The following is a 26,369-nucleotide window of genomic DNA, read 5'->3' as shown; positions in this document are numbered from 1 at the left end:
AGAACCTGGGGAACCCTTCCCTGGCAGGGCCCTGTGCCGTGGGGCAGGGACGGCTCTTGCTCCTTTCCCGCTGCCGTGGCAAGCAGAGCGGGGGGATGTAAAGATCCAGCCGTCCTTTTTGCCCTCAGCAAAGGGACAAAGTGGGGTGAAGGCAGCAGCAGGAGAGGGGCTTTGTCAGAAAGATATGGGATGCAAGAGGGGGCAGGGAATGGTGAGGGCTGCCAGGATGCTGAGAAATAAGATGAGATACCTAATGATGCTGGGGTTCATCCAGCACCACAGCCTTGTCTCAAAGGATGGAGGGCAGCTGGTGCCTGGGAGAGCTGGATCTGGCTGCATCCAGTTCTCTCAGGCAGGAACACCTCATCTCCCACTTACCAGCACCAGGAAGGGAAGGTGAGCTCTATACCGGTGATGTTTGTGGGTGACATTCAGCGAAGACTGGTTGGGGGTAACTCCCCAATTACCTGGTGCTGTGGGCTCGCCTGAGCCTCGCTGGTCTCTGTTCCGTGCAGTCACGCGCCCCACAGCACAGAGTGGCGGTGACAAACACAGGCAAGGGATTCGATCTTTTAATGATATGACACTAGGAGGATCTCACAGGTCCAGGTAAATATCAAGTGTGATGCCTGACCTTTTGGAGGAGACATCTGGCGTGATCCTCGGATAGGTAGCAGGGCTGGGGAGATGGGAGAACAAACCCCAGCAGAGCGCAGCAGCATCCGGCATACTGCTGGGTCAGGCTGTGCCGTCTGCCGCGGCTGTCGTGGCATGGGGAAAGTTGGAAATGACGTAGAGAAGAGCATTCACAAGATGTTTTCAGTGTCTTTGCCCATCGCTTGTGTTACCTGTCCGGCACAGTGACCGTGGGGTCTGTCTTAATGTACCACATGGCCATTTGTCTGTCTTTTGGGAGGAATATCCTGGGATACCTGGGCTGGCGGTACCTCGGCTGAATCCATCCCTGCATCTGCCTCTGGAGTTGCCATAGAAACCACTACTGTGCCGGAGCCAGCATCAGCAGGCAGCCCCAAATCAGTGATTGAGCTGTACCTCGGCAGCTGGGGGTTGAGCTGGCAGCTGGAAAAGCTCAGTGGATTGCGCTGTGCTGGAGGGGCTGGACAGAGGGACCCCCTCCTCTGAGCATGATGTGGCTCCAGCCTTCTCCTACGAATATCACAGCAGCGCCTTGTTTTCACAGGCCCATTTTCACAGTACTCCCTCACCTGCGCTCAGCCCTGGTGGGATTTTCACTCCCAGGGTCCTGGGAGGTGACAGACCCTGTGCTACCACAGGCTGGGGTACCTCCCGGCAGCCTGACAGCGCTTTCCAGAAGCCACTGGGGCGTGTAATAACTTCACTCTCACTGAAACTTTAGTCACAGGGACCCTAAATCATGGAAATACACACCTGATTAATAAGCTTTTCCCCCAGAAGCATCTCATGGGCAGGATAAATCAGACACTGAGTCACCAGCAAATTGACATCCCCAAGTGCCAACGTTGCTGCTTTCCCTGCAGCTGACAGGGTGCCCAGCACAGCTCTTACCAAATTCAAAACCCACCTGAACATGACCCTGTGTGATCTGCTCTGGGTGAACCTGCTTTATCAGGTGGGTTGGACTGGATGATCTCCAGAGGTCCCTTCCAACCCAAACCATTCTGTGATTCTGTGACCTCTCATAAAAGTGTGGATTGCTCATTTTTTAATGTTTTTCGGCACAGAACCAGGATCCCACCCGAATGAAGGGAGAACAGCCAGGATGATGGCCAAGGAGATCTCGGAGTGTATGGAGAAATCTTCAGGCAAAGGGATGATGATCCTGACCACTCTTGGAGACTGACACATTATTAACCAAAGAGTTTCCGTGAGTTTCTAATGAAATGTGCTATGAAGAAAAAAAAGCTGAGGGATGTACCAAATATATTGCTATCTTCTGGCAGCTTCTGCTAATTTTCTACTAAATGAAAGGCTTCAAGTATCTGGCCATGCTCCCTAACGCTAGAAGCACAGCCTGTTACTTCAGATATAAGGAGAGCTACAAGCCAGTGCCTGGCAACGTGGCTAATCTCCCCAGAGTGCATTACGGATGGGGAGACTGGAACTGGAGGTAGCTGTCAAATCTATAATTAAAATAATGTTTCCTTATAGAAATTTCTTTCCTTTGTCAGGAGAGATGGAAATACAAAAATCTCATCTATCATATTCCACAAACTCAGTAGATGCTCCAACCAGAAAGCTCAAGCCACACCAGAAATAGGAATAGCTCCATGTAATAACCTAAAATAACATGCCAAACCTTATCACCGGTGTGCAAAGCACCAGAAAATCCTCTCCTAAGGGCAGTGGAAGTGCTGTAAATGGATACAGGGCTCCACAGTCTCTTCTGAAGGGTGTTCTGGGCCAACTTTCCAATTACAAGCAATAAAATGATGGAAAATCACCATTTATGATGCAAGGCCATATAGGACCTGGACGCACAGCAAGGCTCTTGGCAGCAGCGCCATGCGCCAGGTTGTACAATGGAGCTGTAGGCAGTTCAGGAGCAGAACAAGGCTTTTATTTACTCAACGAGCGCAATAAACGCTAATGTTCCTGTCAGCACAGCTCTCTGGAGGAAGGTTTGCCTTCCAGCCCCCGGCTCCCATGGACAGCCCGGCCATTATCCCATCCCTGAAGCAGGAACTCGATCCAGGATGTGATTCCCTGCTCTGGTCCCAGAAAAACCAACCTGTTAGAGGCTCATCATGCAGCTGAGAGGTAACGAGCTGCAGTGATAAATCCCAGCTATTTATATGAGCACTAATGCTGTAGTGACAAGAAAAAACAACGCAGCAAAGTCACTTCAAGAAGCTTTTTATGGCTAAAAGTCCAGGGTTTTTTTTAATTATTATTTTTAATTTATTTTTTAAACTAAAGCTTTATTACTGTGGGATTTGAGTAGGAAACCAGACATTTACATCAAGAAAGATGTGATTATAACACCTCTGAGCTCCAGGTTGCCTTTAATACTAAAGCCAAAAGAGCATAAAGGGGAATGGGAGTAGTTCCCCTAATTGATCCATGAATTTATATCAACCTTATTTCTGGTGTAGTGCTTACGGAGTGTCTTCAGAACCAGCAACCAAACATTTTATCTGTTATTTAAATTGTTTTGAATTAAAGGAGGAAAAAAAAAATAGGCAAGTGTGCCCATTTTCCATTCCCGAAGATGGAGGACACAGAAGAACAAGGAAAAAATTCCCGTAAAACCATATTTGAGAATCTTTCTCTAGGGAGTGTTTAGATGACAGGTTATTTTTGTCGTACTTCTAATGGATGAAATTAAATCGTTCTGCATTTCAGCGAGAGGTATTTACACAAGAGACCACACAGCCTCTGGACACGAAGTATAATAAATGGGCTCCCGGGGGAGCAGCCTCCTCTTCCTCCCCCTGCCCCGTGATGGCCCCGTGTTCCCTGGGGCCATGGGCAGCCTGGGGAGAGATCTGAGCTGTGGGGCTGACCCTGGGATCCATGTCCCCGGGGTGAGACTCAGGGAACCCCCCAGGCTCAGTGGGCCCCATGGAGAACCTCCAGGCCCAGCCCTGGGGTGGCCATGTCAGCTGGGCCTGCCCTAGGCCTGCAGGGCCGTGTGCCCCACTCGGGTTCTCCCCACAGCGAGGGGACACAGGGGGACGTTGCCCCCGAGCAGGGCTTATTGTCTCTCTCCATTGTCCCCCTCTGTGCAGGGCAGCATGGCCGCCATGGGGAAGGAGAGGCGGGAGCAGAGGCCCAGCATGCCGAGGCCTCGGTGAGGGCCGACAGCTCCCAGCGAAGGCATCAGATCTGAACAAAAGATGAATTTTAACATCTGGAATATCAAAGAGATGCTGAGCACGCCAACAGCCGCTGGGTGAGCTTGGGGAAGAAAGATCGTGAGGAAATTGTGTATAAAATGAAACACTCTGGGTGCTTGATAGTGATGGGGTGAAACACATCTAGAATTGATCCATTGTTAATTAGTGGTGGTTAATTAGCCTACTCTGTGATGCTGCATTTCTCCCAGCCTGCCAGGCACTGATAGATCCACCATTGCTGGGAATTTACAAACCAGCATCGCCTGAAAGCCGCTCGCTGGTTTATCTGGGGTTTAGTGCAGGGAAGCCCTGTCCTATGGCTAATTAAATAAGTTAAATGTTCCCTCTTGCCTTGTGCAGAGCATAGATAAAATGAGTCGTGATTTGCAGTATTGTTACACATTATGTAACTCTAAAATTATTCCAGATGCTGCATTTATATGCGTGGCTTAATTTTTTTCCCAGCAGAAGTCAACGAGCAGTTAGAGCTCCCAACATCTACAGTATGTAGCAAAACAACAAATATTATTTGGATGTAAACATCTGGGTAGCAAATATGTAAGACTGGCTGAATTTTTTACAGCTGAGTATCACCTTTTGCATCACCTGGCTAAGAAAGACAGTGAGATTTATCCCTCATTTAACACTGAAGAAACTAATTGATGAATTTGGTCCTCTGAGCCTGTTAGTTAAATAACCCACTTACATAACTAACTGTTGTTCAAATTCACAGTTTTAGTGATACTATCTCTTTGTCCTGATGTTACCACAATGATGGATGATAGTGAAAACATAATAGTAGTTTCCTTGCCCATTATGAAAATACTTGTCATATAGATATTAATTAATTGAGTTTTGCACAGATGCAGGGGTCAAAGGGGAGACAATTCAGGGAAAAATATGTTTGTATCTGTCATGATTTTGTCTTTATAAATATGCATTGCATAATTCTATTGGCTTTGTGGTATCTGTAGATTTTTCTCTCTCTCTTTTTTTTTCCCTATAAGTTGCTTTTAAGTAGTTTGAAAACCTGTGACTTTCTTTCTGGTTGGAGACTGAGAAGGGCTAATTTAGAGAATGCATTTAAAATATATATAATACTATATATAAATATGTATAATATAGATTTTTTTTTTGATATATACATCATTCTGTGGAGTCGTGCAACAGGGAAGGAAAAGAGTGGAAGAAGTACAGGTGCCAGTTTGGAAAGAGATCACTTGAATTCCTTCCTCCTCCAAAGTATCCTGTCAGCTACAAATCCTTCCCTTTTAACTCATTTATTAATACAGGATGAAAATACAGACAAGATCCAAACACCCACTCCTCAGCATTCCACATTTTTTACAAGTGAGTTCACGGGGTTTAAATAGGGCACTAAACGTTGCTGAAAATACAGCTGGATTTTTTTAGGACTTAAGAAGCAGGAGAAGGCTTTCAGGAGGAGAATTAACTTTTTCTAAAGAGAAAAGAAGTTACTCATAGGAGTGTGTACATGTGTGTTTATTTGAAATAGGGGGAGAGGTGTTGATTACTTTTTCCTGTCTCACTTCTGTTACTAGAACCCTTTCTCACCACAGCAGGGTATTCTACATAATCCCCAGAACACTGTCTTTCAGGGAGCTCTAAAAATGAGACATAGATCAATATATAATCTAGGCAGGGTATGAATCACGCTGCGAGTTCTTCGCAAGTTTGAGTCAGGGTGTTACTTCTGACAGCAGCTGCCGCCAGGTCTCTGAGAAATGCAGAGCTCCAGTGACACAATATCCTCGTGGCAGTGGTTCTGCAGAAGCCCAGGATTGCTCTGGGTTTTATTTGTTATCACCTGTCTGTCATACACACCCATGCTTCTTCATAACCGCCAGCAGCCTGAGAAATAGGGTGGGGGAACAAAAGTCCCTGTTTTTCCTGGTTTTGTGTATGAATATTGACGTAACAGAGATCCTAGAAACACAGAAGGCAAATTATTTAGTTGGACACTGTAATATCAGGGTGCCAATTATTTAAGAAGGTGGGAGAGGATCACGCAGATAGAATTACAGCTATATAGCGGAGAAAACTTGGACTCAATTTAAGCGTATTGACAAACGAGGCAATTTCTGTGGATTGAAATGCCAGAGTCAATTAGGGGAAGTGCCGCGTTGGAGCAGCGTTGCCGCCTGCCCAGCCAGAGGGGCAGGCGAAGAAAGATCACAGGGGATGTGAGAACAGCAGCCGCAAAAGCAGCGGTGCTTCAATCAGCCTTTTATCAACTAGGTAAGCGTCACTGGGGCGTGATGCTGCAAGAGCATTTTCAGGTGCACCATAAATACCTGCCTGGGCCAGGGAACTCCCCAAGGAAGAGACACATCTCGCCTGGGTCCTGAGCTGGGCACAGGACCGTGTTCAAGGTATTTATTGTTCTCTAAGTGCTACCGTGAAAGGAACAGTGGGGAACTGGAGTCAGCATCTCTGCATGAGCAACAGAAGCAAAAAACATCAACTGCTGTTAAATTTTAAAAAAAAAGACACCGACATAGTAATAGGGAAGCTTGTTAAAAAGAAATTAAACTGGACAACCAGAAGGGTTAAATGCTTGCCTGAGGCATAGAGATTAGTTAGACCTCACATTTAAGCTCAAAACAAATGTGTACCAGCTATCAGATCAGACGTGAGAAGGACCCGTACCAGGCTGACGTGGTAAAGACAACCGCATCCTTCAAGAAATGAAATACAATAAAAAATAGGAAAATAGAAACCAATATATTATGATTTTAAATTGAAGTTACAAGAATTTTCTGGTTCCATGAGAAAAGCAGTAACTTGCTAAAGGCATAAAAGCTATTAATATACCTACTTCCAAAGACTTCAGAAGCAGAAAGCCTGGCAGAGAGTGTGTAAGGCCAATATATGATGAAAATATTAGAAGCATTCAGAAGGGATGCTGTCAGTTAAGGCCTACTTGTGCCACTACTCTCTATGGCTTATTTCTGCTGCTGAGAAAAATCTTTCAAATTTAACAACCTCACTCAATCCATTATCCTATGAAATTCCATCCCATGTAGCAAAGCCACGTATTTTGAAGTCATCTTAAGGTCCTGGAATAAGCAGAAAATGAAGGAGACCTCCAGCACAAAGACCACGAGAGCAGCTGTAAAAATCCAGAGCTTTGGAAGAATGAGAAACCGGGGCTGTAAGAAGGCTGAAAGATGTTTTCAGACTGGGGGGGAAAAAACCCCTGTCTTCAGATGTCTAATTCTTAATATGGCCAGGGATGTATTTTCTGTAAGTAAATAAGGCTGCTCCATGGAAATCCCAATCTCCTGCTGAGGAAAAGACCCTACAAGCCCCTGCAACTGGCTCAGGACAAAGGGCTGACGTGGTTTCCAAGGTGAGGAATGTCTGGGCAATATTGAATCACAGCCGAATGAATAATAGAGTAGCTCATAGAAAGTAAAAATGACCTTGAGGATTTAAAACAAGACCAGAAGGACTTTGAGACTGGAATGTGGAGACTGGGGGCAGTGTTTGAGCTGAATAACTGAGAGGGATTTCATTGTGGTTAATGCATTAGGACCAGTGCCAAAATCTGTTTTGTAGAAATTCCTTTTAGGATATGGCGCAAATGATTGCGGCAAGCAGGTCGTGCCGTTCCAGAGGACAGAAATCAGAATAATAATTTTGTGCCGTGGCTGTTCCCAGTGAAGAGATGGCAAATGGCTGGAAGCAGCAATAGCAGCTAAAACTCTGTGATTTAAACTCCTCCAGGCGCCTGGATGCTGAAGTTGCTCTGCTCCCAAAGCCAGCACTGATCCTTGCTCATTTGCTGAACGCGTCAGCAGGCAGCAAATAGTGACGGCAAGAGCAGTGTAGCAGAGCTAAACATAGTTCCCATGACTAAAGCTGGGAGGAAGAACAGGTGAGGGGCAGCTCTCAGAATTTCAGTTGGATTTGTCATGATGCAGCCCTGGTCACTAAGTGAGGAGGAGCAGAAAGGGCTGGGAGATTTTCCGATGGCGAATTTGGAGAAGAGGAACTTTCTGGCACTGATCCTACTCAAGATCACTACTGTGGAGAGATGTGTCAGGAAGGCATAAGTGAGCTTCACCCACAGTGCCTGGGAAGGAGAGGGATGTTGGCACAGGTTCAGTGCGGATGACGGAACCAGGAAAAATCACTTACAGCAGCACCACGGGCAAATGTTATTTTGCAAATTGTAGAAGGCTCAGTTTGCTTTTCCGACTGACTGTTAAACCGTGGCGTCAGCACGTGAGGATGCATCCAAACAAGTTTACCAGTTCGAAAAAAAAAAAAGACTCATAAGGCCTATAGTAATTTATTGTTACGAATCTTTAGCTTGTCTATGCCCTAGAAACATCCAGGAAACACAAGAAGAGGGTATTTATTGCACACTGTGTTTCCCTTGGGTTGTTTTATCTGAGAGCCATTTGGGGGCAAAGCAGAACCTTGGAATGAAAGGTGAACATTTGCATATGGTTGTGCTAAAATATTTGGAAGTGGAAATTGGAGCTTAGAAAAATGAAAGAGGGTCTCAAAAGAGGTAACTTCTGTGGGGCGGAATTCCCACTGACGAGAGAGAAACTGAGCCTGCGAAGAACTGACTCCCCAGATATGTAGAGGGCTGCAGATTTTTCAGATCATGCTCATATTACAGAAGGGGTTGGAGTTGCCAGTATTGCAATACCTTGCATGAAGTTAGGTGGGAAAAATAAACCGTTCCATCAGCCAGCAGAGGATGATTTAGCACTTCTTTTAGCTGACAAGAATTTACGATGGCATTTGTCTTGCATATCGAAAGCTGGTTTTGCTTTGGACACATGCCGGTGAAAACACCACAGGAACACTGTGGGCACAAGTGTATGAACCACTCGGGGAATAGCTCATGTTAGCAGAATGCTAAAAGTTCTCCTGAGGTAAACTATTGCATCACCTAGGAGGGACTTCTAACTGGGATTAAATGTCTGGGATGTTTCCTCGCTGTTTATAAGGAAGGGTTTATATTTAGGACGGAGCATGCATCCCTGCATCTCAGGCATCCTGAAGGGAATGGGCAGCTGGTTAGAAGAGCTGTGGTTGCCTGATCGTGGATCTGATCACGGGTCTGATCCCAGTTGTCTGATCTCCCCATCAGGGATAGGCCTGGCCCAAATGTGGCCAGGCTCATATCTTGCCCAGGTGGTCTTGTTAGTAAATGAATTACCAGCAGAGTTAAGCAAGGGAGAAAGAAATGCATTGCTCAGGGGGGATGAGTGTATTCAAAAGAGACACTTGTTTCATCTTTCCCCCCTAATCTGCAGAAGTGTCGTCGTTCCTAAACCAACCACGGAGGCAGTGGACTTAAAACAGACAGATTAGGCTCCAGAACAGCCAACAGCTGCCTTTGATCATAATGTGCAGAATGAGCCCAGAAAGTCACTTGGATCATAAAGCCCTCTCAGCTCAGTACTCATCAAAATACGAGTCATAGAACTCTTTGTTATAGGAATCTTGTACTTTGGGCATTAAGAAATGAGAAGGGACTGAGAAAATGAGCAGGTTGTGGGATGTGGTATTCACCAGTTGTACCAGACACTTTCAGAGGGGTTTGACAGGACAGGAAAGCACTTAGGGATTATAAAAACCCTTCCTTAAGCCAAGAGGGTGCTTTTTTTTTTGCTAGAAGACAGGAGGATTTAGAAAACTGGTGCAGGAGATGTGACACTCACATTGCAAGCAGGGGCCCTGCCCATGTAGGGTGCAACATCAGGCATCCCTGTGCTCACATCTCTGCCTGACATGCTGCCTGTAGATTAAGAACATTTCTTTTTCTTTACAATGCTTAAGCTGAGATGGAAACAAGAAGCTGTGCTAGTAAAAGTTGTATTCAGATATTTTTCAGAGACAGATCAAGGGAGAAGTTTTGAATTCAGACAGATTTATCAGGCTTTTTGGGAATCCAGAAACCCATACTGGATCTATTTTTGCCTGCGGATCAGTGTACTTGGTGAGCTCAAAGCCAAAAGTGTTAATACGATATTGTCACTGACACCACTATATAATGAAGAGGGAGACTGAGCAGTTCAAGTACTGCTGCTAAATCCCCTCCCTGTTGTGTATGTGATGTTTGGGCTTCTTCCAAAACTGGAGATTAACTGAACACGTCACTACTAATAAATCTTAGGGTGATCGTCTTTTGTTATACTCATAAATTATTCTCCTGTTCCTTCTCATTTGCTTATATGATTTGATATTAAAGGAAAACCCTGAGTCTTTTTCATTAATTTTGGTCTGTAATTCCCAGTTCTAAAGGCAGCATCTCTCCATTTTGTTAGCTTAAAACCCAGAAAAAAAAACTAAGAGTATAAACCTGGCACAACTTTTCTTACATTTGAACGTAGTCTAAGCACTCCATCAGCCCTTGTGGACGTGTAGCAATGGAATATTGATCGTGTGAAAAATGCAGCAGGTCTGTATCTTTGCTAGAAAAACACCCAAGCCAGTCTCTGACAGAATGAGAAGCAGTGCAGCTGTGCAGGGACACCCTTGGCCAAGGGAAACTGGTACCGTGCCACGATCCCATCCATAATGCAGTGGAAACTCTGTCTGAAAAGGAGTAGAAACAGAGCAACACAGCACAAAGTCAAGGCGAGCTGGAAAAGGTTTATTTGGGCGATGCTTAGAGAAAGAACAGAACTTTTGAGTAGCAGGTTATTATGTTTGGAACATATCTAACAATTCAGATCAATTTGTCCAGCCATATGCTGCCTAATTATTTGTCATTTCAACATGTCAGACTTCAGGTACCTGGAGAATAAATGCCCAAGAAATATCAACTGTCAGTCTGAAAGGTTTACTCTCTTCCAATTAAATTGAGCAGCATCTGAGTTACAGCAGAAATTATTAGCCAGAGCAGTGCAAAGGGAGAGACCTGACACTGGTTAGGAGCAAACCCCAAGGCTTCCCTCAAACTAGGACAGACTAACTGGGCAGGCAGGGTGAGGTTGGTGAGTTGGCCAGTCCTATGTTTGGCCTTGTGTCTGCAGGACCTGCTGGAGAAACACCTTCACCCCTGCAAGGGGAATGCAGAGCAGCCGCGCTGCGGCAGTTTAAGATCAGCCAGTTGGCTTTGCCTAACAAAACCACACTGTTAAACCCTCTGCAGTTATAGGAACGGTGATACTATCCAAGTGGAGAGGGAAAACGAACATGTTGGCCTGGGCCATAGGATCATTTTTGTTGGAAGAGACCTTCAGGATCATCGAGTCCAACCGTTAACCCACCCCTGGCACTAACCCATGTCCCTGAGAACCTCATCTCGCATCTGTTCAACTCCTCCAGGGACGGTGACTCCACCACTGCCATGGGTGGCCTGTTCCAATGCCTGACAACCCTTTCCAGGGAAATTTTTTCCTAATATCCAATCTAAACCTCCCCTGGTACAACTTGAGGCCATTTCCTCTCATCGTATGCTTGAACGGTTCCAGCAGGTCACACCGGGAATTCTCTCTGGCTTTTTAGTTCCTCAAGGCTCACTCACAACCCACTCTGCCCCATTCCAGGCCTAACAAGCTTTCCATCCGGAGCAGCTCTCACAGCGACTACTCCAGCCTGAGCGATTCTCAGCTGCTCTTCGGCTCCCAGTTCTGCCCGGAGAACGTGCAGTCGGCAGTGGCGCCGCTGGAGCTGGGCACCCAGCCAGGACAGCACAACTCCCAGGACGTGAGTCTCGCTCTCGGTCACCAGACACCATTCGAACTTAAGGGAAAATGCTGCAATTGGGTGGTACCCTCTTTCCCTGAAAATAAGTCCTACCCTGAAAATAAGCCCTAGCATGATTTGTTGGGATTTTTGAGGATGCTCAAAATATAAGCCCCGCTCCAGAAATAATCCCTAGTTACAGTTCATTTAAAAAGTCAATTTAAATAGTGTCCAGGCAGCTATACATGTAAAAAAGTAATAAATTCTGCAGCAAAAACTAATTTAAGACCCTGTCTTAGTTTCGGGGAAACAGGGTAACATTTGCAAATGTTAGTAACTGCTGAAATCGAGTTGTCTTCTTGATACACATACATATTTACTGTGACTAGACAAAGCAGCAGCCTGGTTGGCTGAAAACTTAATATTTATAACAGATTTCTATAAATTATTATTGAGATAGGAATTATTTCCTTTAATCACGTTATTTCAACTACTAAAACAATATGATTTTTTTCTCAAGCCTTTAGACCACCCAGCTAAGGTAGACTATTGCATCTTTTAGAAAAATGCCATGTTTCTCATCATTAGAAAGGATGACAGAGGTTTTCAGTATTTACTTCCATTGATTGAAAATTACCTTGCTGTATCGTTGCTGTCGCAGATGCTTGAATGATTTTGGATGAAAAACTTCTGCGCTCGAAATATTTCTCCCACAGCACGTGGTTTCTGATGTTACCAGCCTCACTAAAATAGTTCCTGCACCGCTAACAGATACAGTCAGATATGAATAAACACGCCTGAGAGCAAAGATTAGGAAAGACCAGTGGTGCCAGCTCAGTGGCCCTAGGCTGTCCTTCAGCTCCAGATCCTGCCTGCTGTCCTCTGCGTTTCGCAGAGGATTTTACCCATTGATTGCAACAGCTTTTCATCAGACACAAAGAAGGAAATTCACTCCTCGCGATGAAAGAAGAAAATGTAATGGAATTTGCATTTTCTTTTGTTTTAAGGAAAAAGCATTTCCATTTTGGTCACACAGTGTCTGGGAAGTTTGTAGAATGAAGAAGGTCTTTACAGCTTCCATATTAACATTATATTTATTGTTCTGAAATGCATATTGAAGCGTGTAAAAAAACTCATCTGCAGTCTGGTGATGTTGCCAGTTGGCAACAAAATGATGTCATCCACCAGGAAATTCAACAGGATTTTCTTTAGATTCCTGTACTGGGAGCTCCCACTGACAGCTTTAACTTCTCCACAGTTCCAGAACAATGGAATTAATTTTTAGTCTCTGTGTTGAACATACAGGAAAAAAAATCAGCACACCTGATGGTCATAAACAAGAGAAAATCCTCTAAGATGAGAGAAAATCCTGAGTCTGGAGGAATTAGGGCTGGATCTCAGCTCCACAGGGAGTCAGTCTAACTAGGCACACTGAGTGAGCCGTAATCTCACAGAATTCTTAATCTCCTCGCCCGATCTAATCTGTCACGTCCAATCACTGTGATCTCAGTCCGCAGAGCACTTGGTGCACAAATGTTTTTTGCTAATTAATGTTCCGGTTATTTTTATACTTCAACATGTTTCTTTCTTTTGTGCAACAGAGCGAGCCCAGTATTTTTACCAAATACCAGACAAAACCACAGTTATTTGATGAAGAGCCAAAAGAAAAATGTTCGCTTAATTTTGGTGCAGGAAGAGTGAAAAGTGTCTTGGAAAATTTTGAAGTGAATAGGAACAAAATAAAGGACAAATATGATCGGTATGTAGACATCCACTGGAAATTCTTTTTATGCTAGTGGTTTTCACTCCCTGTAGCTCCTTCTTCCCCTCTTAAAAGTTATACATGACAGAGCTGCATATTTCTCCAAGAAAATTATTTTTTCAGGTTTAAAATAATCTCTGATCAGAAAGAGTCACAGGATAAGAGAATCGGGTTTATTTGCAATGTGATTTATGTAACACACTCAGCTATAAGCCACAAGGAACAACAAAACTCTAACCTGAATTTACCTTTGTCCTTCTTTATTTAATCAGCAGGTTTGGGTTTTTTTTCTATGTTGATTCTCTGCAGAAGCCTGTATTTCTCAAAATTGTGTAGCCTGTGTTGGGACTGATCAAAGGGGCCCTGAGTACGGCCTCAGATGAGGAGATTGCCAGGCATACCTGTGTGCAGTGGAAGATGCAGTGTTGATAACAACGATATAAATCTGCACATTCCTCTAGAATTTTAATTGTATACCCAATATTTATATTTTGTGGGGTTTTTGGTAACAGATGACTGTAATTTACTAAGGTAATTTGCATCTGCTTTTTGTCAGATATTACAAACTAAGTGTATGTGTGGGTCCTAAAGGACTTTACGGAACACGCTAAGAGTTTCAAGCTCAAAAATTAAAGATGGCAAACTCCCCAGCGGACCTATAAATAATTCTTAGCTCTGTACATTTTTTAATGTGACATCCAAAGTGAAGTGCATTTTTGCTAAAAGCCTTTGATGAAATCAGCCCACGTATCTCTTTCTCTTTTGCAATGGGCACTATGCTTCTGATAAGGCAAAATTTGATTCTCTAGTGCCGATCAGAGGAGGATTTTTGTAAGTGAATTATGAGAAATAGTTTTGAGTGTTCAGGCAGAACTCTTCATTATCCTTTATTTTGTCTCTAAATTAATTATGTTCCTTCCTACACTTCAGACTCACTCCCAGATCAGTAATCTTTTTATAGAATACCTGTATTGTCTTTACAAAGATAAACGTATAATTTATCAGTTTGTAGCCCCCCGCAGGTTTGACTAATAAAATGAATACCTTCCTTCCCGTGAGGTTAGCAGGATTTCAGAAGCCCTGCTCAGTTCTGAGACTCTACCTGGCCTCCACCTTTTTGGTTGTCACAATTTACATCCCTAAATGATTGATTTTAAATTACCCACATCTTCAGAGAGGAAATAGGTTATCGCTGTGCTTAGCAACCATCTGTGCATTTGGGGTTGATAGATTAATTGTGAATATAGCCCAATTCCTGATAGGCTCGCTTAAAAGGATGTATAACAGAAACCACAAGCTCAATCTCGGGAGAAAAGGATTTGCAGTATTTGTTCTTCCTGGCTTGGGCTTTGTTGATGCTGAAGCTTTTCCCATATTTTTCGCCACAGTTATTTCAGTCCACAGACAATACCCCCGTGTCCCAGCAACTGGCACGTCACCTCCGCCAAGGCCGGGTCCTTCCGGAGCCAAGAGCGCCATGGTGACAGCCCGGCAAATGTGGACGGTTGTGTAAATGCCAACCAAAACTGTCAAGAGAGGCACAAATACCAGGCCAAAAATGGGAGAGTTAAAGAAAATAGTAATTTCATATATATGATACATTGTACATGTGTGTATATATATTTTTCTTACTCTACATAGCAGAATCCATGATTTCTTAAGACAAGGTGACTTCAGAGGGTTATGCCCCCTGAAGCAAGCCGGTTTCCATGCTTACATTATGTACTAATCTGTGCCTCGTAGTGCTTCATGTCTCGTGTTTACTGTGATCTTTTCAATTTCTCCCTACTTCAGTAACTTATACCATGCTTGTTGTTTTTCTTCATTTTAGTGAGGTTTTAAGCACCTTTATTTCCAATGTCAAAGACAAGCTTCAAGGGGTAAGTTAATTCAAATTCAGAGTGCAGAATAATAAAAAAATGCTACAGAACATTCACCTTCTCTAATTTACTGTGCTGACATCTGAATTATGATATTGTTTGTCTTGAGCATTCATACTTTAAACCAACAATTGTCAATTTTTTAATTGCATATACTATTGACTTCGTGACCTGTCCTTAGGATCAAGGTCTTTAGGGCCTTGCCTTAGAGTCAGCAGTGGAATTTCTCTGGGTCTCGGGAGCAAGAACACGCTGTAATGGCTGTCTGCAAATATCAAGGTTTTTTCCTTCTGCTTGAAGAAAGTAGTCTACTCTTGGGAATAAGTCAGTGTGGTCTTGCTGCCTGAAGGTGAAGGCCTGCCCCTTCACACTTTTGTAATTAATTTTATTAATATAATTAACGCTTTTTTTTGCAGATCAGTATCTCTATTTCAAAATCTGTTAGCACTTCTGCAACGTTTCATGAGCCTTTTGAGCCATTCCAGATCTCCTTTGGGGCTACAACCAACAGCTGGACAAACTCTTTCAAGCGACAGATAAATAACCATTTTCAGGCTGTTCCATTCCATGAGTTGCAGTCCTTGTTCTGTGGTATTTGGGATTGTGTTTTTGCAAGCAAAGAAAAGACAACATATTAATTTTCTCATTTACCTTTGTTTTTGCAGCTGCAAGCATGCTTGGACAAGTTTGGAGAAATGTTCGATTCAAGAAACAAAGCCATTTTGGTTCACCTAGAGACCATTTCCAAGACATGTGAGTCCTTTCTGTGTTTCTGTTAACAGCAGAGGGCACAGTCAAACTGCCGAATGTCAGCGTGTTGTCTCCAAGCTGGGGTGACCTAGGCAAGTCGTGCTGCTCTTCATAAGGGAGAAGAACAGATAAGACTCACCTGTGGTACGGACTTGTCAATTTTTCCATCCCTACTCTGGTCTATTCTCCTTTCCACACACGCATAGATAAATGCACCCCTATGTTTTCGTGTTCTGCCTGGACTACAGTCATTTTTAGACTATCTGGAGCACTAATGGAATATACGGTAAAAATAACCTAGATATTTATATCCTGAGTATCCTGTTTCAGTTTTTAGGGCTTTCTCAGTTTTTCACGTGTTAGTTTGAAGTCTTCCATCTCTTCTCTATGCTTGAAGTGATTATATATTAGATATGAGCAAAACTAGTACTGGTAGCTTCTTAAGTAGGAAGCACATAATGAAGCGCACTACAGCCATGATACAAAGGTGACCTCCCAAAAAAGCCAATAACGTAAAATACTTTTGAACAGCTCCATCTCTAAAGCGGCTAGTCACAGCAGCCTTTACTGAAGGAAAGTGCTTCAGAGAAATTGCTTCTGATTTGACTTAGAACTGAGCCCTTGGGGGCGCATTAATTTTTAATGCTGGCATTATTTTTTATCAACACTCTGTCAGGACCCCACTCTGTGCTTGCCCTGCTCTGTGCAAGAACAAGAGGCCAACTTCAACACATGGAAGTCATGTGAAGTGAGTTACACCTTGCAAGTTCAAGGTAGCAAACCTTCACAAAAGCGCTATAATATTTACTGCACAGTAAAACGAGGCTTCCACGAAGCACAGCTTTGGCAGATACACTGTAAGCCAACACCACTCGGGCAAGAAGAGCGGAGTGTGGTGCATTCTGCTCCAGGCTGTGACAGCCTGTACATTGGAAATACCAACCTTGTTATACTAAGAACACTCCCTTGCTGTGCTTGGCAAGTGCGCTTGGTGAGACCTTAACGTAAGCAAGAATCTGTCTGCTTTGGCCAGCACAATCTTCCTTTTATGCGTTTGCCCATCTCCTAATTACTTCAGTGCCTCAACTTGTCCGCTCTGCAGCAGAACTTTGCCCAATTTCATATATCTCTTGCACAGAAATGGTTGTCATGGCACTGCAAATCAAATCTATTGTTCACAATTCCCCCTCTTCATTCCATACCATTTGCTCAGCTGTCCTGTTTCTTCTACATACCCATTTCAAACAAATGTGCCTTGAATGAAATGAGAAAGCTCCCAGAGGTACCTGCTGCTAGAGTTTCAAAGCAATTGAAAAGAAAAATTGGCACTTTCTGTAATGTATCATGCTGCAGAATGTCGACTATATAATGAAAATCATCACACACTCCACAATGTTGTTCTTTTTATATTTCTGGGAGCTTCATCTGTCACTGGTTAATTGCTGATAAACACTGCCATTTGACTGGTATCACAGAGATGGATATTTAAGTTCCCACTAAATAAATTCTTGCACTAGTGCCTTGAAAAGATCCCAATTGAGGCAATTTCCTTGAAAAACTCGTATGAAATTCCTAAACTCAGGTGATAAAGAGCTAAATTAAGAGCTGATGAAGTACTGAATGCCAGTGGCTGATGATAGAGTAGATTGGGATGTGTGACATGGCAGAGACATGTTAAATCATTGGCAGTGGAGGATTTCACATGTAGGAATGCAGAAGGTGAAGGGGCTCTCTTCAAAGAGAGAAGTACTACACCAGGACCTTCAAAGAGCTCTGAATGGCAAGAAAAGGTGGAAACCAAGTCTGTTTTCATTAAAAGCATGTAAGGAATACCACAGGCCTCATTTACAGCACATTTGGCACAGTCTGCATAGCCACTAGGCGAGAACAAAACAGAAAATATTTTTCAAAAATATATTTGCAAAGCATTTCCAAATGCTGTTGGGCTGGCAAGCTCTACGCAGCAAGATAAAAAAATATTCTCTTTGGAGTGTTTGTCCGTCTGTGCTTGCACACAGTGGATGGAGCTGTGTCTGGCACTGGAGATGAGATCACATTTGCCTGAGCTGCTCTGGTCCTTGCTCATGTCTCAGTGTGCTCTGCACAGGGATGGAAAGCAGCAAGCAGACCCTGCATCCTCAATTCTTCCACCTTATATAAAGAATTTCTCTTGTTGACTTGCCCACTCATCATTTGGTCTCTCCTTCCAATTTCGGGTCCTGTAACTCATTATATTTTTGTATTTTTCTTATTTTCATTTATCTACCCACACTTCCATCAAAAGTTTCTATTTTTTTCAATACAAATCCCGATTTTCACAGCTCGACCCTCTCTGAACTGCTTTGCTTTGCTGGTATCTGCTAGTTCCAGCTGTGACAACTCATAACATCCATATCATCCTCACCACCTTGACTTCATTGCAAATGAGAAGTGTATTCCCAGCCAGCAAACCACAGGCAAAGCTTCTGACACTCCTGCCAGCAAAGGTGACAAAAATAATGCAAAATATGTCCCTTACAGAGGTTTGAGCTGATGCAATTCTCTGACAAAATCCAGTGCCCAGTGGGCAGTTTTCAAACATGACCTGCATTGAGATTTCAAGCCCCAGAAGCTGCTGGCGCAGTTTCTAAGAGATTTTGCTGTGTTTATAACGGTGGGATTTGAGCTTTTTTTACCCTGACCAGTAGCATCCAGACTGGGACACCCAGTCCAGACTCCCTTATGTTCTACGTGGACTAAAACCGATAAAGGGAATGCCTTTCCCATGCAGCTGCTCACTCGCTGTGCAGCGACTGGTGATGAAAGTCGTCGAGATGAGGGACTTAACCGGACTCCAAAACACTTGGGCACGGATGCTGAGGGTGTGTGTGGTTGTCTTGGTGAATACCAACACCTCTCAATGCCGTGACAGCGCAAACGTCCCTCGCGCTGGCCCAGGGAGAACACGCAACACTCTGCTGAGCTCCACAGCTCTCTGCCCGCTCCTGTCTCACCAGGTTTACAGCACCTCTTATTTCTCCTGCAGAACCCGGGCGCGGGGGAACCAACCTCCCTCCAAAGTGTTATTTAAAGCCTCCGCGCTGTCAGTGCCAATCTCAGGAGGAGTTACACAGATGATGATCAATAAGCATCAGAAGCAGTTGGTGTTTATTATTCCTGGGCTGGGAAGCTGACTCTCCCTCCCTCATCTGCTCAGGCTGTGGTTTCCAGCTGTTGGGAGCACAGCTGCACCCAGGCGGAGGCTGATTCGCGGGGAAGCCTCTGCAGCACAGGGCAGCTGACCTGCCCTGAGGTCCTGCAGCCTTTTGTCTCATGCCAGATTTCACATTCCATATGTTATTAACGTAAACCACCAGCACCCAAAGAAAACAGCAAATCAAAACACAGCGATGCTCCAGGTTGTAAAAAACTGTTTTGTTTAGAGTAAAATACTTTAGGAAAGGTATGAATCTGCATAAGCCACTCATTAACCAACTAAAGATTTTCCCTCTATGATCAAGTTATTCAATAACTATCTGCTGCAGGGTTTATTTGAAGAAAACTTTCTCTGAAGCAGCCGTTCTTGATCATTTTCAAAGATAAGAAATTTGACACAGAGTCCTTGATGTGATCTGATTTGGCCGTCTCAATGCCTATTCTTTTAAGTCTAGATTAACATTCATTTTTATTTTCTTTAATAGTGTTTGACAAGTTTGAACACTTCTCTGGTATGGAAGACAGAGAGGGAAGGAGAGTGCCCCTCCTCTGTACTGAGGGGTTTTTTTCCTGCAGAATACTCCTACACATACAAATTAAATGTGTTCCAAAGGCTGGCTGTCGGTTGCTTGCCTGCAGCATGCTGTGCTGAGTCAAACGTATGTGCAGATCACAAGCCCAGTGGATGCGGGGCTATTTTTAGGCCGAGGATACCATGTTGTAGAAGAACAGACAGACTAGGGAAATCACAAAGTTTTAAAAATAATTCTGAACTAAAATTAAGCGCTTGGGGAAGAGCAGCAAGCTGAGCTAAGCTTGCTGATGCTGTGCACTCGCTATGTGGAGATGGAAGGTGATGAAGTGACGTGAAAGGAGTTTCCTCCTTCGGTCACTGCTGTTTGCCTCCTCTTTATGAGCTCGCAGGCCAAGGAGGGGCTGGCAGGCTCCCCAAAAACCTACTCTCAGATTGCAGGTAGCCCTTGGGTCTAACCAGGCAGATACAAAGTCTGAAAGGGCCACTCAGACGTTCACTCTGCTGTCACAAAGCCATTCTGTGAGCCACAGCTTTCCTCCAGTGATCTGCAAAAATAAAAAAAGTCTAAATCTGTCAGAGCAAATTACTAAAAGCTGAAAAATGGCAGTGAGAGAGCAGGGACAATCAAATTGCCTGCAACAGTAGAGCTTATGAGTTGAAATACGTGCAGATAATCCTCAGAAATAGGCCACGCTCCGACAGAGAACAAGGCAAAGCCTGGTGGTGATGGGCACTCTAAAAAATGGAGAAATTCCCGCCGAGCCTGGATCTGGGAGGTGGTTTAACTCGAGGAAGAAGCACGGACAAGGCAACTGCAGGGTTCCTTCTCCCAGTCGACAGCAGTCCGTGCTGTGCCAAAGCATTGTTCCTTCGGAGGAAGGCAAAGATAAAAATACATCCTGGCGCAGGGGTTCCTCTTGGCCTGTACCTGCGCGGCACCTCCAGCCCCGTCCCACCAGACACCTCTGCTTTGCGTGGCTGAATAAGCCAAATGCTTTCGAGCTCCTAAGAGGTGATTATCACCTAAGTACTTAATTATCTTGTAGCTTTTCTCCGCACGTGTCCCAGTTTAATCTCTAGTTTTTCGTTGCACGTGGAGGGCTGGGACTGCGCATGGGCTCCCAGCCCCACTGGGGCGCACAGCGGTGCCATCGGCCGAGCCCACGCACCGCACGCCCTGTCACCTGTAGCCCCTGGTGCTGCCCTTTGCATCTTCATGTCACCTGCTCATCACCTAAATGCCCGCTGGCTTTTGCACCCAGGAGACTACGGCAGATTTTGAGTAGGTCTTGAGGACTTTCCAGAGCCGCCCTGTCCCCTCACACCTCCCCTCTCAGGAGCTGATGTTTTCCCTTCAATTGAGGCAATCCACTTAATTTTTCTCAGCTTTTTTTTTTTTTTTCCATATTACATGACAACTTCCACTGAAAAGCTTTGTTTGAATCTACATAAAGGCCACTGAGCTGCCTTTGACTAAGAAGTCACCTGTCTTATCCTGGCATGTTACATTAGTGAGGCACAATCTGCCTTTTATAAAATCTTGTTCCATTTTATTCCATTTCCCTCCATGTCTTTGAGTGCTCTTTCCCTTAAGGTCTATTCTAAAACCTTGCACAATATACGAACAAGCCAGTAAGCCCATAATTGCTCAGCTTTCTTGCCTTTCTTCCCAAATGCACCTTTTTAAAACATCCCTGTTTTTTACAGAAACAAAGCCTATACTTTCTGCCTGCCTCTCCCTAATAGTTTTTAACTCTTCAAAGAGTTGACCAATTCCACCCAGAGTTTGACAGAAGAGCAGAGCTCACCAAGATGATTAAGTCCCTGTAAGCTTAATGAGAACAGCTGGGCAGGAGGAGGAGAGATCCCGAGCGCTCTGTGGGCGAGAGGTGCTGAGATAAATGCTCTGCGGGCAGGAACAGCTTCAGCCGAGCTCTCAGCTCCTCTGGCACCAAAGTCAATCAAACACATTGGGACTGTAGCAGAAGAGGATTAATAAATTGCAGAGCTCTTGTAGCTGCTTGTAAGAACATAGGCTGTATTCTGATTCTTCTCAAACAGGCAGTGCTAGTCCAGGACTCCAGAGTTGCTTGTATCCCGGCCCATTGGCTCATCAGTGTTTTGTTTTAGCAGGAGCGCTTTGCATCCTGTTTTGTCCTGACCTGCCAGCGTCCCACCCCAGCCACACCACCTGTACACACCTTCCTGCACTGTTCACAGCAAAGACCGGGCATGTTTAGCAAACAGCTCTTTCTCTGGATCCTAATTTGTGACTCTCAAGGAAGACTTCTGTAAGATTGTTAAGGATTTCTCATCTCTGCAGACTGTTCCCATGCTGTTGTGCTTTAGGCACAGCAGTAGTGCCTGTAAGAATGATCACAGCTGTATGGGGAGTGTTTATTATTGTCCAATCATATAACAAAAATTCTTATTTTTTACCATTTTTTCAACAAGACTGACAGAAGCCAAGAGGATCTTGCTTCAATTTAAAGCCCTTCCAGAGGGTCCGTGCCCCCACAGGACACTGCTGGGACCCCCACTGCCTTCCACGCCTGCCTGGTTCAGTAATTTCAGACCCAAATCCCTTCCTGTGCCCAGCAGCTGGGAATCATAATTCTTTGCACAATCCTTCACAATTTCTCACTGTCCCTCCAGGCAGATTTCCTTCGGTTACCCACCTCCAGCATTTTCTGTCATCTGGTCTCTGGTTGCACTTCTTAGCCATGAACCTCTCGCATCTCCTGCCTGTTATCAGCAACATTATTCTTCCCATCACACATCCAAGCTCCTGTTTACCATCAGCTGGTGACAGAAGAGGGTCAGTTACACTGCCATGGGTCAGATATTTTGGGTCCCTCTTCCCTGGCCATGCCTGTTGTGCAGCTCCAGAACCCTCAGCTTTCCTTGCATTGAACCAAGCTTTGCAGCTTTTTGTAGCCCTTTCATTTCCAGCTGCCATATTAATTGTGCACAGCAAATGAGGTTTGGCCTATACGAAGCATCTTATAATTTTCAAGTGCTTTGCATTAAACATCTCCCCTATTGTTCATCGCTTCGGGCTCGGGGAGATCTCAGCGGGTGAATCACTGTGGTTGCACAGCACAGTGAAGTATTTCATGCCAAGCCATGGAGGAACCAGCAATAGTATTGATAGTGCTTTATTCACATTTACAAATGAAAGACCAAATGTGTTTTTTATTGATTTCCCTGTTCAGTGCAAGATGCTCTTCAAAGTCACTGTGACTCAACGCTGAAAGCTCTGACAGATAAAAGCCAAATGGAGCAGGCACTGCTGGAAATGGAGAGGAGACTTGCAGCCGTAAGTGCAGAAATTAATCTTTTATTCTGAATCCTCGTTCTGAATTTTCTCCCGCTTTTTCAAAATATTAACTGAATATTAAATTGCCTTTGAACGGTGTATTATAAAGTAGAGTGCTCCTGTTATAATGAAGAGGGAAAAAAGAAAAAAATAAAAAAGAGGCGAAAAAAAGAACTGGTGGATGTCAGAGACCTCCTGGACAGGTCTGGTTTCTCCAAAGGGAGATACAAACCACTGGTCTTTGGGTCCATACCAAACTTAAGGGATCTAACTGACACACAGTACCTAAAAGTTTCTCATTTGAATACTATTATTGCACCTTTTAATGTGCTGGTTACTGCTTCTGCTCTGCTTGGTCTCTCCCCAGAAAGATGCAGAGATTTTGGATGTGAAATCCAGCGTCCAGCTGCTGAAGGAGAGTCTGGAATCGCTGCCAGCTCAACTGAGAGATCAACACCTGAAGCTGTGTGAAGAACAAGGGTTCCTGAAGGTCCCTAATGCCTTAGCTGAGCTGCACACCTTCATTTCTAGTGCCAGATCTGCCCCCCAAATGGCAGACAACTCCTCCCAGACCTCCCCTAGCTTGTGCCAGGAGGGTGTTCGGGGTGAGGAGAACGTGCACTGGCCATGCTGCCGAGGCTGGGGGGTTTGCAGCTCCCGGGGCTGGTCTCAGCCCCACTGCGTGACAGGCGGGGAGCAGCAGGGACAGTCCCCTGTGGGGAACCAGGTCACCAGGGATGGCAAACCCGGGGATGACCTGAACACACCTTCAGGAGGCAAAGTCACCCCCACCAGTGCAGCCGTGTGCGGCAGAGAAAACACCTCTTTGCAAGAGGAGAAAGATGGTTTGGAAACACAGAGCTGTGCTAATCACCCTTGTGTGTGCTGCTCTAACAGCCACGTTTTGGGGGGAAGCCAGAAGAAATGCTGTCCTGTACCACAGGAGCTGCCTCTCCCAACCCCACTGAGGAAGGTGGTCAGGAGAGGCACTCGAGCGTTTGACACTGTGATGCTGCCACAAAAGAGGCAGCCTCAAGTTTGTCACCTTTCTGCACCAAAAGATATGCTGGGCCAAAGAAACAACAACCTGTCCACAGACTGTGAGGTGGAGAATGCAGCTGTAGGGAACAAAGCAAAACAGTGGCTGGGAAGGATCCCCTGGAATAAAGTGATGGGGGGGAAGAAGACATGCCACGCTATGAGAAAAGGCGAGGTCTCTCGATATGCTGACGGTGGGCTGAAGCAAAGGAAGGCAAACGGGATTATTGAGCTGGAAAGCTCCAGAAAAAATTGCTTTCCCAGATACATGGTTGCTACCAATTTAGGAAGCTCTAACCCGGGTTTTGCAGCTCCCAATCCGCAGATCCTCAGCAGTGCTCAGCCGAGGCTTACGAAGAATTTCCCACCAGTGCCACGCTCCAATAAAAATCTGCAACAACTTGCAGAAAAAAGAAAGAAAAGTTTGGAAATTAAAAAAAGAGCAAATGTTTCCAGTGTAAAAAGGAATTTCTGGGATTCTTCTCCCCAGGAGGATATATTTACCCTGCGTAGCACAACAGGCCAAAGCCAGGTGAGCTGCTTCACTCTCCGCAGTCCTGCAACCTCCGAGGAACCACGTCCTGGCAACACGCTGGCTCAGCAGAACACGGCCTGTTCCTCTTTAGTTTTTGACAGTGATTATTCTGACTGAGGGGGTTTGTTTCGTGTTCGGGGTCGTCAGCACAGGCTTGGCCAGCTCAGTCGCAGTTTATTCCTCTAGATGTGCTACCTGCTTGGTCAGAGACGAGGCTCACGCCTGAGTGCTCAAAAGTGTTATTGCCCACCTCGATACGTTGTAAGGGATGTGGTGGGATCTGAGGGAAGCTCTTCCCTGCGTGGAAAGCTGATGGGAGCTGTGTTGCTTTACCTCCCAGAAGAGATGCTGGAGGCTCCAGCTGTATTTCCACAGCAGAGAAGCAGCTGTGGAGTCTGCTGAGACATTCCCCGGGCAGGAGAGGGCTGGCAGAGCACAGCTAAAGCACATTTAGCACTGAGATTTACTTGAAACTTTTCCACTCCATAGATGTAACAATATCTCTGTGGCCAGAGGCTTTACTCTGTTTCTCAGCCATAGTCTCTATGTTGGTTTTTATGTCTAAAAGTTCAAGGTTTTGGCTCCCTAGGCAGTGGGAGTGTTGTTGTAGTTGATTTCAATATGGTTCAGATGTGTCTCAGGAGTTGTTTGTGAGCTTTGGACAGGGAGAGGTTTAGAAAGGAAAGCTATATCCCAGCATCTCAGGTTCTCTGGTTTCAGAATATTATTTTGTCTTTCTCTTATTTGTCTCATGTATCTCTTAACAAATCAAGAGAATTCTCCAACATACAGTTTTCAAGTGCAGTGGTTCTCAAACAGAAGCCAAAATACATGATGGTCACATTCAGCAGGTGAAGTCACTGAGGGATAGTTCTCGTCCTTTAGAAACCTGCACCTCTCTACTGGGGAGTCACTCCAAAATTTCCAAGCCAGGAAGGACCAGGCTGCTCACCCAGGCTGGTGGATACAGTAGTGAGGTCGCTGGGCAGCCCCGGTTCCACAGAGCCACTCATTTCGGGTACCCAGCTGTGCTGGCAGCTCCCACTACTTCACCTATTTGCATCACGTTTCATTTTTCATCTGTTACTGGCAGAAGAAGCATTTCAGTGTTGACAAAGCAAGTTGATTGCCAACAATCCAACCAGTCCAGCTTTGTCCACCCAAGGGGGAAGACTGGGATCCCTTTTTCCTGGTTTTAATAAACTCATTGTGTTTTCAGCAAAGTCCGATGTCGTTGTACTGTTTTTCTGGAAGAGGCGAGATCCTGTTGAGCAGGCGGCGGCTGCTCTTTAGCTGTTCAACTCCCTGGATTGTGCAACTGGGAGGATTCGGTTTTTTCAGCTCCTCTCTGATGTTTAAAGTAGGAAACCTCCGCCCTTCCACTTTAACATTAATCAGGAAGGAGAAGGCGGTGGTGATGGGTGTGGGGACCCCCCAGAGTCCCGGACGCCCACCTCAGCGGAGGGGCCGGCTGTCGGCAGCAGCAGCCATTCGTTCCCCTCCTGTAGCAGCATCCCCAGCAACCCCAGCACCATCTACTGGGCACACCCCGCTCCATGGGGCTCGCCACCCCCGCATTTTGGGCTCGGTGGGGACACTCACAGGCCCCGCTGCCCCTGGCCTGGCCGCTCACCCTGGCTGTGCCGCCGGCTCGGCAGCGCATGGCTGAGCTTGGAGGGACCTCTGGAGGTGTCTGTGCAAGCCCTGGCTGCCCGACATCCCCAGGGTGGAGCAACCACGCCATGGGGTGCAACACAGGGCTGCCCCAGGGACCCCCGCGGCCCCCGCCAGTACACACGCACTGGCACAAAAATAAATCCCTGGAGAAAGGAGGTG

The 26,369-nt window shown here is 45.3% G+C and overlaps 1 protein-coding gene across 1 annotated transcript; it reads left to right on the top strand.

The window, feature by feature from the left end:
• Positions 1-17: 17 nt before the first annotated feature.
• Positions 18-25,731, top strand: IHO1 (interactor of HORMAD1 1). Its single transcript, XM_065845742.2, has 8 exons — positions 18-1,867; positions 3,732-3,895; positions 11,381-11,540; positions 13,121-13,278; positions 15,113-15,161; positions 15,827-15,914; positions 22,857-22,960; positions 23,328-25,731. The coding sequence occupies exons 2-8, from the start codon at positions 3,840-3,842 to the stop codon at positions 24,648-24,650; spliced, it is 1,938 nt and encodes a 645-aa protein (XP_065701814.1). The 5' UTR covers positions 18-1,867; positions 3,732-3,839; the 3' UTR covers positions 24,651-25,731.
• The last annotated feature ends 638 nt before the right edge of the window (positions 25,732-26,369 follow it).

This window comes from Patagioenas fasciata, chromosome 10 (assembly GCF_037038585.1).
Source record: "Patagioenas fasciata isolate bPatFas1 chromosome 10, bPatFas1.hap1, whole genome shotgun sequence".
Lineage (NCBI taxonomy): Eukaryota > Metazoa > Chordata > Aves > Columbiformes > Columbidae > Patagioenas > Patagioenas fasciata.
This window is presented reverse-complemented; position numbering and strand designations above follow the sequence as displayed.